The following is a 14,002-nucleotide window of genomic DNA, read 5'->3' on the forward strand; positions in this document are numbered from 1 at the left end:
AGCAAAACCGATCCTCATTTTATCATCACATTTAAAATATGTTGCACAACCTATTACGGCATTTACAACTACTGCACCACTAAGTTACGTGCGCCAAAATATTTCCCATGCAGCTCAGTCTGAAACAAATCTCCAGCCAAGGTAACTTCCGATTGCAGCGCAACTACTCGAAATTCAAAGCTCGTCCAGGCTAAGTAGCTGGCTAGCGCTGCCCCCAAACAAAGCTCCCATTGTCTGGAACTTGTAGTCTTACCGTTTTCTCTTGGCCCTCACAACCGTGATTAACTCAGGTGCTAAAAACTACAAATCCGAAGTCGGCACATCATTACGAGCATGCGCACTGGAACCTTAACGATCAGGAAGGTTGTGGAATATTTTGTAGTTAATACAATTTTGCGGGTAGCGGCATATTTAAGGCTACATATCTACTCTGATGAATGGCCGGAGGTCGAAGTGAAGCACTGAGCCGGTGTAAACGGGTGTAGGCGGTACACAGACTAACGGCTGAGTCGTAGTAAGGAGCCCGTTCTCTGCATTGACTGAAGTTGCTCGGCTGCCTCTCGGTGCCTCGCTAACGCTGTTAGTTCACTCGTCACTTTTCAGCGCTTTTGAATAACCCGCACTGTTCAACCAAAACTGTTCAGAGAAAACCAGAAGAGCACACTTCTTACCTAGCGCTGCTTCTACTCCGTTAAAATATTTCTCCAGACATTGTGGAAACGCTGGTCGGCCAACGGTAAGACTGCCTGTTCCCCGAGCGCGACGTTGCCAAGAATGCTCAACCGAAACCACGGCGGAGCTGCGCCCGCACACTCACTGCGCAGGCGCAGCTCCGGTTGGCGCAACCTACTGATAGTAACACACAGGGGGCAGCACACTACTACTACTACCGCTGGGAATGTGGACACACACATAGACACAGTTTTAATGACCATCTCGTAAATGTGACGGAGTTTTACTGTTAATATTAAAGGCACTGGTAACTTCATCTGAGTGTAAACACTAGAGGAGCATTCTGTGTATTTATGATGCTGCATGATCACATTTTGATCATGCATGACACACAAATTAGTCAACAGCACAACCTTGTGGTTGCTAAACATAATCAGTCCTCTGATATGTCAGTATGTATTTCACAAATTAATTTAGGTAAGTTTAAGAACTGTTTAGTTGAAAAATAAAAGGCTTAGTTAATAGTTAAATATCACATGCCGACATATAACTAAAACCACTGTTTTTTGTTTTTTATTCATTCAATATCATCATTTTCACTTTCATGTTTTGGGAAAAGAACAGAAAACATCAGGGGCAAAAGTAAATATGAAAAAGTAGAAGACAAATAAAAGACTACAAGTTGTCAAATGACTGGTACATTTAATTTCCAATGCGGTCTTAATCTTTGCACTAAAGTTTGTAAATAATTTGTAAATTATTGTTGTTGTTTTTTGTCTCACTTTCACTGTGGGCCATGAGAGAAATGCAAATTCAATAAAAAATTATAATAAATTCACAATAAAATTCCCTTTGAATCTTTTTTCAAATGTGTATTTTCTGCTTTTGTCATCTGGTTATGATCATATCAAGGCATACATGAATACAAAATGGAAGAAAAATTTTATTCATTATTATTATTTATTTTAAAAAGGTCAATAATACTACTTTGCAACTAATTTGCAGGTCTTATTGGTGTATTGACCCTGACTGGTCAGATTTAATCAGACCATCTTTAGGAATAAAGTTCACTGGTGACCTTCTTAAATAAACAAAATAAAATAAAACATGCATTATGCTACAATTAGTTAGGTAGTGACAAAATAAAACACAGTGTTCTTTCTTTCCCTTTTTGTGTAATTAAAGTTGCACATATGGAGTAAAGAGATATCCTGCCTGGAGGAGCAAGATGCAGGTCTAAAACATGGACCTGACTTTTGTGCTTTTAATGGAATTGCATTATTTGTACACTGTTGTGTCATGTTTTATACATTGCAGTGTACTCTTGCCTGTATTTATGGACGAGTCACTGAGAATGTGAACTTCTCAGCAAACCAAAAGTATATTTCCTGCAAATATATCTCTTCTGTGGTTTTCGGCAACAATGGAGCCAGACAGTCTTCAGAGACAACTTGTTCATTGTACGTATCCTGATTTCTGAAGTTCCAAGCATCTTCCTCTGAACCAGAGGATGGAGGAGGGAGATCCAGTGATAAGGATGACTTCACTTCCACCTCAGCCCTCTGTCCTCTAAGTAGTACTGAACTGAGAGTAGAATGCAGGAAATGGTGATCTTTTGGAGGAAGCGGTTTCTCCAAACAAACAAACACACAAAAATAACTACAGAGGCAAAAAACTGTGGATGAAAAGGCCTAGAGAATTAAGTACTCAAATAATGCCCCTATTTTCAGAGGTGGAAGAAGTATTTAGATCATTTACTACACTGTAAAAATACTGTTACAGGGTATAAGTAAAAGTCCTGCGTTCAACAATTAAACAGTATAAGAAACTATAAAAGTTTTAGCAATAAAAAGTAGAAAAAGAAACAATATTATAATTAGACAAGACAATGACTCTTGGCCCTCACTGGAATGCCACCGTATCATATTTCAACTTCAGTCTTTATTGTTTCTTTTTAGAAAAGTAGATGAAAAATGAATGGTATAGAATATACAATAAGATGAACTGAGCCTATGGGGAGAAACAGGTCTACAATCTATTTAGACAACATTACTGTTTATGACCTTTCTTCCTTAATTTACAGATCAACCATTTTCCCAGCCTTTTTCAAAACACTCCTACTTCCTTTTAAATCTTAAGTTCAGATTCTCCATCACTATGACATCTTCCACAGTGGTCATCCATTGTTTGTAATTTGGTACTTCAGTCTTGAGATAACTCTGTGACTGCCTTCTTTCCGGCGGTGAGGAGAATCTGGAGTAAGTACTGGTCTCCAACATGCACAGATCCTTCCATGTACCAAGTACAAAACAAGAAATGACTGGGGGATTTCATATCCCAATACCTCACACAGAACAGAATGTATATCATCCCAGAAAGGTTGTATTTTCAACTCCAAAAAATATGTGTATATAATATAGGATGTATTTCATTCTAATTTTTCTTTATTTTTTATTATAAGTATATCTTATTTGTAGATATGATGTTATCAGATCATACAAGATATATTTTTTAGAAACTCATATTTTTAGTGTAAAATTTTAGTCTGAAATGTAAAGCTGTCAGATAAATGTAGGTGAGTAAAAAGTTCAATATTTGCCTCTAAAATGTAGGGGAGTAGAAGTATAAAGCAGCTTAAATGTAAATAAAGTTAGAATTAAGTGTAGTACTTGAGTAACTGTACTGTACTACAGTTACTGTCCAGCACAGCTTATTTCAGAAAATACATAGGATAGCAAGCTACCACTAAATTACTTTGCGTTTCACTCGTTATACACCAGAGGTCAGTAGAGCTTAACGTTTGAGAGGAGTCAATACTACACCTGTATATCCTCTGAATAAGCCATTGATTGATTCTATTTTAAAATGCAATGAAATTCATTACACATTAGGCCACATTATTATTATTTTAGATCATAAAACAGAACTAATTCAGGTTTTCTTTGTTTTAATAAACCATGTGTTTAATTCACAACAACATGTGTCTGTGCTCAATGTGTTCAATGTGCACACAGTGGCAGAGCCAGGCACTTTTCATAGAGGTGGCCAAGCTGAGGGCAGTACTCGCTTTGGGGTGGCAAAGAAATCAGTATCTCGTTCAGTCTTTCTGCGTGGTATGGTGCTGCACAGAGGTTAAATAATGATGTTTGCTTATGGCCAAAATGTTTGTATCTAAAATACGCCCCTGAGGAACCCATCCAGAGGACACTAATTGACCCCCTAACCTGGGTGTGCTATGTATCAAACTTAATTCTGATTGACAGTTACCAAGCGCTACACTCAGATCATCATAGTGTTATACAGGACTCAAAATTTATCATGCAGTCTGCCAAACAACAACAAACCTGCAGCCATAAACATGAACACACAGTCATACTGAGCTGTCTTACTCTAATGAACCAGGTGATTTGTATTCCCCTTCCACTGTACTAAAACATCACAATAGTGAAAGCCACAGCCGAAAAGCAAGCCCTGGCTCTCAGACTCTTTTTCCATAAGTCCCAACTTGAAAAATAGCACTGTGTTTGAGAGCCAGTATTTTAAAACTCACTGTAACTATAAGTTGCTGTGCACTGAGATACAGTCCAGTTTAACATCCTGCTCACAGAAAAACAAGTCAGCTCCAGCTCATATACTCATTTCATTTAAGAAGAATCTTAGATGAACTCGTCTTCAACTACATGAGCCTAAAAGTGTCCTTGAGCAACATACCCAATTGCAGTTAGCTACAGGGCTGTTGTTATCTTGCTGACCTTTGGCCCTTGACCTTGTTGGGAGGGAAACAAAAAGCTGCATTTTCCTGTGAGAATAAATGTAAGACAATTTCCAAATAGCCTAAATAACCATCTTCAAAGACAAAGCCATGCACTGTAGTACAGAATAAAGTAACTATATCTTAGATGGCACGCCTTTTCCTTATGATTGTAGCCCATTGCTAATTATTTAGTTACGTGAGCTGCCAGAATGATGTAGGTCAGGCAGAAGATCCCTCAGGAACTGCATTACCCACAGTGCAACAGCAGAGCCTCGCCACCACCATAGTATAGCTTTCCAGCAAACCCTGACGCCCTCCTCTCCCCACACCCACTCCGTCCTGCACGCTGAGCTGAAGATCTGCGCACATGTGATGGGCGTAAGTGCGCACACATTCTGCGTGCCTCAACCCATCCCTATGACTTGTGGATCAGTGACAGAGGAAGCACTTGTCCCGACGTATGTGGACGGCGCCCCGGTGTATTTGGATGCAAAGTCAGCCCACAGACTGACAGCTCGGTCCTCGAAATGTCACGTCTTTTTTGGAGATAAAGCCTGAGTGAATACGGCAGACCTCCGGACGGCTGGCTGATCAGCACGGACAGGGACTCCCGAGAGCGTTTTAGCCTACTTAGTCGCCAAATTTGGGTTACTGACCTGGATGGTGCCTCGTAACTCGGATGCAACCACACGCCCATGCGACGATCGGTGGATGTTGCTGTCCAGGTTAGGTTACAGTAAACCATAATTGTTTACGTATTTCAATAAAGCTGTTTAGGCTGTTTGGGGGCGGATAACGCATAACTGGATATACTAGTCTACTTACAACCTTTTTTTATAACACCATATTATAATAACCGCATTGTATTATTATTATTAGGGCCTATTATTATTAAGACGGAGTATCAAGCTATTCATAAAGGAAACATGGAGCCGGAGTGGATTTCTTCATCGCCTTATTTCATCTCGTCCACTCGGATCAGAGATAGCCTACTGTAATTCTGCACTGCCTCCATACCAACCTTCGTTAACAATATTGGCTGATGGTTTCTGTCTCTCCCGAAGAAGTCATGGATGTTTAAAAAAAGAAAACTCAGCTTCGCTACAAGACTATTTAGCCTATTGATGATCTGACGCTGACCATGCTGACAGGACAATGATAAATGTTGGCATCCCTTTACTGTCTCCAGTGAATAAGAGTTTCTTTTCTAACCGAGGATTTGTCACTATCACAAATGTACGTACAAATGTAGCCTGGCTGCACAATCGACTGAACCAGGCCGCTGCACAGAGACGGAGGCGGGTTTGTTGTGCTCAGACTTTGCTGGATACTGAACATGGTGCCACTTTACAGCTCCGCATTGAATACCTGCCGCCCAGCCACCGTCGGCTTGTTTCTGTAATTCCCCAGCTGTCTTAAAATGGACGGGGCCTTTTTGATAAAGGCTATTCAGGGACGTTGAACCGGCTCACGAATAGCCATGCATGTAAGATTTAGCCTGGACCGGCTTTTCGGGATGTAGGGCGAAAACCGCAGTAAACACAGTAGCCTATAGAAGAGGAAACAGCCCATATTCATGGAGATGGCTGGCGGGTGAGGTGCATCTACACTGGGCTGGATGAAAAATAATGAGGACCCCTGCTCAGAGGATTTCACTCAGCTCAAACACAGATTGCATTTTTTTTAATGGCCGCCTAAATAGTCCCTATTTCATACCACAATTAATCACTTGTGGTTTTATTATCACCTCTTAGTGTCTGCAGCTCTCAGAGTCATGGCAGTCGTTCTCAATGGGCTGATATTACAGAAGAGGGTCAAAACAATAAATCATGAGCCCTTATACGTTTTTTTTAGCTTAATGTAGATTAACTCTTCTTAATTGTAAAGTATAATATAGGCAATTTTTCAATCAAGTAGCCTATGTAACTGTTTTAGTAATTGTAGGCAGAATTTGAGAGACCAGTGAGAGAAATTATGTGTGGATTTACTTTCACAACTCATTCACTGATCAGGAACTCTGCAGACTGAAGGCATCATCATTTCCGAAGGATTTCATCAGACTGAGATAAACACATATTCTGCTCTCCTGTGAGAGTCTGGCAGCTTTTTCTAAAAGACAGAATTGTGGAAACAATCAATTAGTTTTCTGGGGGGGGGGGGTGGGGGGCGGTGCACCACACTCATGAAATTCCCTGCTGAGTGTCATTGTTCGACCTGATGTACGTTGTCCCTGAGTGAACTTGCCTTGGGAATACATGTTACTTACACACTGCGTAGCAACACCACAGGAGCAACCGGTGACAGGATTTGGCACAGTTTCAACAGCGAGCTGTGTGATGGGGGGGAGCAGTCGCGGCTCTCTGGTCCTCTGATCCCATCTCCCCTCCACTGGTGGTCGAGGACACCTCGTCTCTGTCAATGGGCCCTGTATGGATTTTGTGCCTGAGTTGACAGAGGGCAGACCTACAGCGTCAAACAGCAGTCAGGCTTTCATGAACCCATACGGCAGAGCGAGCAGCACGGCAGCCCCCCTGTCCTGCACCAGCTGCGGGGGCTGCTGCTCCCCACCTCCCCCTTGCCTAATCCCGCCCTCCTTAACTACCTCCTCTTCCTCCTCCATGCCCCCAAATATGACCCCTCCGCCGCCGATGTGTCCAGCCCCCATCGTGCAGGTGGAAAATGGAAGCAGCTGGAACTCCTCCACCATCTCCTCCTCCGGCTCCCCGGACTCCCACCCTGATCACCACTGTGGGGCCCACAACCCCAACCCCTACTGGACGGCAGTGTTCGACTATGAGGCCACTGCAGATGAGGAGTTAACCCTGCGGCGTGGGGACCTTCTTGAGGTTCTCTCCAAAGACTCCAAAGTGTCTGGGGACGAGGGTTGGTGGACAGGCAAGATTCAGGACAAGGTGGGTATCTTTCCATGCAACTACGTCACGAGGGGGGGCGCTGCCAACTACCAGCAACTGACTGCAGGAGGGCTGGTGGCAGGTGGGGTGGATGACTGCCCCGTGGAGATAGACTTCACAGAACTGTTCCTGGAGGAGGTGATTGGAGCTGGTGGGTTTGGGAAGGTGTACAAAGGAGTATGGCGAGGAGAAGAAGTAGCAGTAAAGGCCGCAAGGCAAGACCCCGATGAAGATATTAGTGCCACAGCAGAGAGTGTGCGGCAGGAGGCCAGGCTGTTCTGGATGCTTCGGCACCCCAACATAATCGCTCTCCGTGGGGTCTGCCTGCGGGAGCCCAACCTGTGCTTGGTGATGGAGTATGCCAGAGGGGGGGCTCTGAACCGAGCGCTTGCTGGAAAGAAGGTTCCTCCAAGAGTCCTGGTGAACTGGGCGGTCCAGATTGCCACAGGGATGGACTACCTGCACAACAAAGCATTCGTACCAATAATCCACAGAGACCTCAAGTCCAGCAACAGTAAGTACTGCAAGCAAGTGTGACTTGTCCTCTGTGTAAATAAGCAAATTATATAATGTCTGATTCATTCACGTTTATAAGACCGGTGATAATATGAGAACTGAAGAGGAGTTTTTCTTGGGGGTTAAGCAACAAAAAATTTAAAGGGCCAGAAGGTCTCTCTCATCAAACCGGAACCCATTTTGTATGTAAAACAGAGCAACAAGAACAAAACGCAGCAGGGACTGAGACCAGACACTAATGCCAGAAAAAACACCTTTTTGAAAACATTGAGCAAAACCTGAGCTGGATCTTTGTCAGGCTAGAAACATGTGCAGTTGCTAACACCCCTCTATATTTAACAAAACAATTCTTAGCACAAAGTCGATGGATTGAATTTTTACTGGAGTTTGCTCAGTTGTTATGAAAATGTTTCGGTCGATATCATGTGACCTAAAGTGAACACGTGATAGCAGGTGGTCATATACAGGTTGGAGATTGTAAGGGTGTTATCACGTGACCAGAATGTGGTTGAAGGCGCCAGAATATTTACATTCAATAGACCTGTGCTAAGATATTTGTTGTCTCAGTACAATTTCCAAGGTCAGTTAAAAAGCTTAAAGCTCATCTGTATCATCTAACACACTGCTGAGAGGAAAAGTGGGGTCAAACACCAGGTACATATGTGAGGCAGCACATATGTAAGTCTAATATGTTTATTAGGTGCATCTGGCTAAAACTAATGCTATTCAACTGTCCTGCGTTAAATCCTCCCTTCATGAAGCTCGTAATGTTCAGTTTTTTGTTGAGTCTCCTTTTAAAGAGATGTATATTCAACTTTATGGTCATTTTAAATTGCTTTACTCTGAAAACTGTGTCTAATATGTTTTCTGTCCTCATTAATATTGTCTGGTAGGCAAAATGGAACAATTGAAATATTACAACATTAGAACTGTGATATGCAGTTGAAAGCTCAAGACAAAGCTAGTAAGTGGATCTTGAGTTATTGTCAAAACTTGTTTCAACAAAAACTGAGCATTATAACTTTCATGAATGTAGGATTTATGACAGGACTGTTGTATTGGAATGCATTAGTTTTAGCTAGGTGTACCTAATAAACTGGCAACTGTGTAGTTTTCTCCCCCGCTCATTGTTTTTGAACAAATTAGTGCAACAACAGTATTTTGTTCAGACAGGTGATGATACTGATATGAATCCGACTCTATTGTGACAGTGTTTTTGACACAAGGAGGAAATAATAGGCAAACAATATCACAACATGTTGTGCACAGCAACAATGGTATCAGGATTTTTTGAGGCCTTCTCGTAATAATTTCACGACAGAAATGTGATTATCAAATGTTGTCATTGAAACAGTGGTTTCTTCCAAAAGCTGGCACTTGATGAGAACCTAACTTAACTGAAATTGGACACAGCAGGGTAGACTAAGTCCTGGAGAGCTGGTATTCTTCTGCCATCTTTTCCCTGTCAGCTCTTGAATTTCCCTCAGGATAAATAAAGTATCTATCTATCTATCTATCTATCTGCACCTCCTCCTGCTCTTCATCCTCCTCTTTCCTCCCCTCCTCAAGGAGAGCAGTTCTGCTCTGCAACTCACTGAGCTATTTTTGGTCCTTTGTGCTACTTGCTGTTTAAAGACGCAGTTACAGTTGTTGATGCATCAAAGAAATAACACACAACGAGTATCTTAAGTGCATTTGTGTGTGTGTGTGTGTATATGCAGGTCAGAGTGTGTGTGTTTATCAAGTGACATGAGTGATGCAGGAGGGAGTGTACAAATATGGGTGGTGTGCAGGATGCTGACTAAAGGCCCTTTAAAGAGAGAGACAACAGAAGTAAGTGTAGCTCACTTTTCCATCGTGTCTCTCTCTTAAACATGCATACCCTGTTCCCATCTCTTTACTCTCCCTTCTCCCCTGTGAGGCTCTAACAGTAACGATGGGGGATCAGATGCGTATTGGACAGCAGAGCCTTGACAACAACACCATAATACTGCCGTTCCATGGTGACACGGGCAGTGCTTCTGTGTCACTGAGTCATATAGCTGCTAGCTGCTGTCAATTATTGCCCAAAATGTCAGTCTCCCAATTTAGAGTATTGTCTGTGTGGAAACAGCATGAAGCAAGAATTGTGGGAATGTTTCAGGAAGGACTTGGGCCCTGTTTCCCCCTTGAATGATGAATACTGCTGAAAATTTGTGGGGGCTACTTGTTAAGTATGTGATTAGTCTGTGAGGGATGTTTGCATTAGCCTGGCACATAAGGGTAAAGCATGGGATGTAAGTGAGAGAGAGGCAGAGGAGAGAGGTATTGAGTCAAAAGATTGGGAGAATACAGTGGTGGACGAAGTATTCAGAGCTTTACTTAAGTAAAAGAAGCTATACTAGAGTGTAAAGATAGTTACAAGTAAAGGTCATGCATTTAAAATGTTACTTAAAGGTTCAGTGTGTAATATTTAGGAGGATCTATTTACAGTAATGCAACATAATATCCATAACAATGTTTTCAGTGGTGTATAAAGACCTTACATTACGAACCTTTTATGTTTTTATTACCTTAGAATGAGACACTTCTATCTACATACACCGCGGGTCCTATAGTAATACCTTATAATTTATTAATTGATTTATATTTTGTATTAGTTAATAATTAATAATCTAAATCTGCATACAAGTATTGTAAAGATATCAAAAATAAAGGTAACGTAGTAAAAAAGTACAAAATTTCCCTCTGAAATGTAGTGGAGTACCTCAAAATTGTACTTAAGTACCTTACTTGAGTAAAAGTACTTAGTTACTTTCCACCACTGGGAGAATAACAATAATAGAGTGGAATAGATCAAGTTGTGGAGAGAAAAAAAATCGGGGACCAGAGAGAAGTATCGAGCGAGAAAGGAGACTGATGGGAAAGAGCATGAGAAGGAGAGCGCGGGGATAAACAGCGGTTCATCTCAGTTTAGGGTTACATCTCAGCTCATTGTCCAGGTGCGCTGGTCTCAGGTGTCCTCTTCAGTCCGCCGACCACTTGGCATCACTGCGGTTACTGAGCAGCTCAGGCCCCCGAGCCTCTCCTCTGTCTTCCATCAGCCGGCTCCTGCGCACTGTAAACAATCCTCATCCTCCCACAGAAGAATTCATCAAGGCATAACATGACACTGCTCACAGAGTCAGTGTGTGTTCAAAACTTCACAAACATTTCACAAAACACAGAGGATTTTATTTTTGGCTCACTCGCATGCTTTCATCTAATTTTATCCCAGCCAAATTAAAGTTGGGTTTTTTTTAGGTGTGTCCGCCTACATGTGCGAGAGTGTTTTAACCTGCTGAGTGTTGCTGTCGGTCAGACCCACAGTTGTGAGTGTGTCTGTGTAATGGGGATAATCTGATTACCATGACCTCCTTAGAGTGATGTCACAGCATGTTTGCGGGTTGGCAGGTAATTTCCCCCCGTGGTCACCTGCCACTCTGATCCTGGATCAGCCTCTAGCTTCTCAAAGCATAGGGCACCAGTCCTCCTCGATTGGCTCGAATGACACATGGGATTAAAGTAGAAACAATGGAAAGATTCACAGTGCTCTTGATCACTAGATGCAGTGTATTGATATAATATCAGTATAATTATATGAGACATGGGCTGCAACTTCCATCATCAATTAACCTGTTGATTCTTTTAATTTTATTAATCGTCTGACCAACATTTCAAAAACCAAAGATAATCAGCTTACTATCACAGAAGACTAAGAAAACCAGTGACTATTCACATTTTATGGATCGATTTGGGATGTCTATATCATCCTGATATAGCCTACATGTTATTTTTCATAATTTATATATGAGTATATGGTATGAGTAATGCTTGTTGTACACAGCGTCAAAACATCAAAAGTGCACCGCATGTGGCAGGACATGTATGTGTTTATGTAGGAGAGAGAGAGGACAGCATGCGTAAAGCATGTTTGCAGAGGACCCATTTACTGATTTTATATATATATATATTTTTAGAGCCTTCGACCAAATCACACAGTCCTTATTGAAGTCTATAAATTTACTCTTAATTCTCTTAATTAGACACACGCGATGAGACAAAGCACAGTTGGTATTACCTGCTGTAGCTTCAAATGGAAGCCATGTTTACACAGTAAACAATCATCTGAATAGCGTCTCAGCAGGCTTGTCAAGTATGCTGTTTGCTCATAGAGTATTTAGATTACAAAGCAAGAAAAGGAAGAAAATGTAATAAAACTAGAATGGGCTTTTTCTTTTAATTTTGGTTGATGTGTTGAACAAGCTACCATGACATGAACAACAGCACTGCACATAAGTGCTGTAATAGCTAGTTAACAGATTAGCAAGGCGAGAAATGGCAAATAGTTGCAGTCATTGAAAAGCCTGCATCTGGCTGTGTGTGTGTGTGTGTGTGTGTGTGTGTGTGTGAATATTAGAGTAGGTCTGTTGAGGAAAGGATTAGAGTAGTGGCCAGTGCTACTGCTAATCCCTCAGAGAGACAGAGCGGTGATGGCAGAGACTGTGACTAACTGGAGTGTGAGCTAGCTATATAACTGCTGCACAAAAGGAAGAGGAAGAGACCGCTATTATATATGACGTGTGGATGGCTCGTATTGATTAGTGATGTTTCAGCTGTATTATTAATGTAACAACCCTACTTTAAATCACAATTATGTTTCACTAATGACCTGGAGCTGCTGTTCATAAGTTAAAACCATAGTGGATGTAGCCTCTGTGACCTTGAGTTTGGCATTTCGGCTGTCGCCGTCTTGTTTTTTTAGAACCAGAAGTGACTGAATTTGGATGAGAGGGCAGAGCTAGCTAGCTTGGTTAGTAAGGCAACAGTAATAAAAGTAATTCACAGTAACTGTGACATTAATTGGGATGCTAATTTTGAAAAACAGACTCAAAACAAAATGTACACCTGCCTCCTTAGAGTGTCTTTCAGGACAACCTAACATTTTTAGGTGACCAAAATGTTTAAATTAACTTTCATCAACTGTAAACACACTGAAAGGATCAACATTCTTAGAAGGAGACACTGACAGCACCCAAAAACCATAATTTACAAAATGAACATCATGCTGTATTGAAGAAGACTTCAAACTACCCCAGAGACCAGTATAGTATGTATGTGGAGATTTCAACATAAATAAATAACATTTTGCACAATACAAACCCAGGGGTGATGTAGCTAACACTGAACCAACTGACAAAGCTTACAAATGTTAACTTGCTAATATACAAAACATTTAGAGAAATGGACAACACATCCGACTTGATGTTAAATCACATTTCAGAAAAACAGCACAACAAACCTCAAATTATTTCTATTTATTACATCTAACTTGGCTTTCAAATCATACCTACATTTACAAAGGATTGGCAGTCAAGGGGACCCTAAAACTGTTATGTTACAGCCAATGACTTCCACCACTGGAAAGCTGTGTAACATTAACTTAGCTCTCCTTATTAGCTAGGCTCCTTACATGCTTGCTAATAACTTTTTTTAAGCTGGGTCTCCGACATTGACAGCGTTGTGCTGGACAGATTTGTGCCGCTGTGTTCATGAGGGAGAGAGAGCGAGAGAGAGAGAGAGGGAGAGAGAGAGAGGGACAAGTGAGAGGATGTGCTGCGTGAATGCGCTACAGCTCTCTGCAATCAAATATGATTTTAAATAGGCGGGCACCCACAAATAAATGAACGTATGGGAAACACTGCATAGTTGACTGCTTTTGGATTGGGCTACAGATGTTATCTAGCAACCATTTTCCCCATTACAATCACTAGTTTGACACTAGTGGTTATTAACATTCAATACTTATACAACCCAACCCTGATACTTCGAAAGCTGCATATTTACAGATGCAGATGCACTGTCCTTTCCTGCCTTATCTTTGAATTTTGATTAATTTTGTGTTTTATGTGACATGTCTGCAAGCTTGGTGCATGCGCAGTTGAGTATGTAGGCGTATGGAGGTCGGAAAGCTGGACATGCTGGCGCTAAGGCAGAGCACTCACAGGCCTGCTATCTCACACACACACACACACACACACACACACACACACGTTCACGCTACAACAGAGCAACAATGTCCCCATTCTGACACAGCAGCCAAAGACAGAGCGAGAGCAGGGCTTACAAT

General features: G+C 41.6%; 2 protein-coding genes across 4 annotated transcripts in view; one reads left to right on the plus strand and one right to left on the minus strand.

Annotated features, from left to right (window-relative positions):
• The window catches only part of sipa1l3 (signal-induced proliferation-associated 1 like 3), an 80,100-nt gene extending 79,282 nt beyond the window's left edge, over positions 1-818 (minus strand). For all 3 annotated transcript variants that reach the window (XM_038694256.1, XM_038694257.1, XM_038694255.1), the window contains exon 1: positions 672-818. The gene's annotated coding sequence lies outside the window, so the exon portion shown is untranslated. The remainder of the gene's footprint in view (positions 1-671) is intronic.
• Positions 819-4,813: 3,995 nt separating this feature from the next.
• The window catches only part of map3k10 (mitogen-activated protein kinase kinase kinase 10), a 47,554-nt gene continuing 38,365 nt past the window's right edge, over positions 4,814-14,002 (plus strand). Inside the window, exon 1 of the mRNA XM_038693375.1 lies at positions 4,814-7,852. Within this exon, the coding sequence (XP_038549303.1) occupies positions 6,856-7,852 (997 nt within the window). The 5' untranslated portion in view covers positions 4,814-6,855. The remainder of the gene's footprint in view (positions 7,853-14,002) is intronic.

This window comes from Micropterus salmoides, unplaced genomic scaffold (genome assembly GCF_014851395.1).
Source record: "Micropterus salmoides isolate LMB-PRFRI ecotype aquatic unplaced genomic scaffold, ASM1485139v1 Ms_hic_scaffold_3, whole genome shotgun sequence".
NCBI classification, from domain to species: domain Eukaryota; kingdom Metazoa; phylum Chordata; class Actinopteri; order Centrarchiformes; family Centrarchidae; genus Micropterus; species Micropterus salmoides.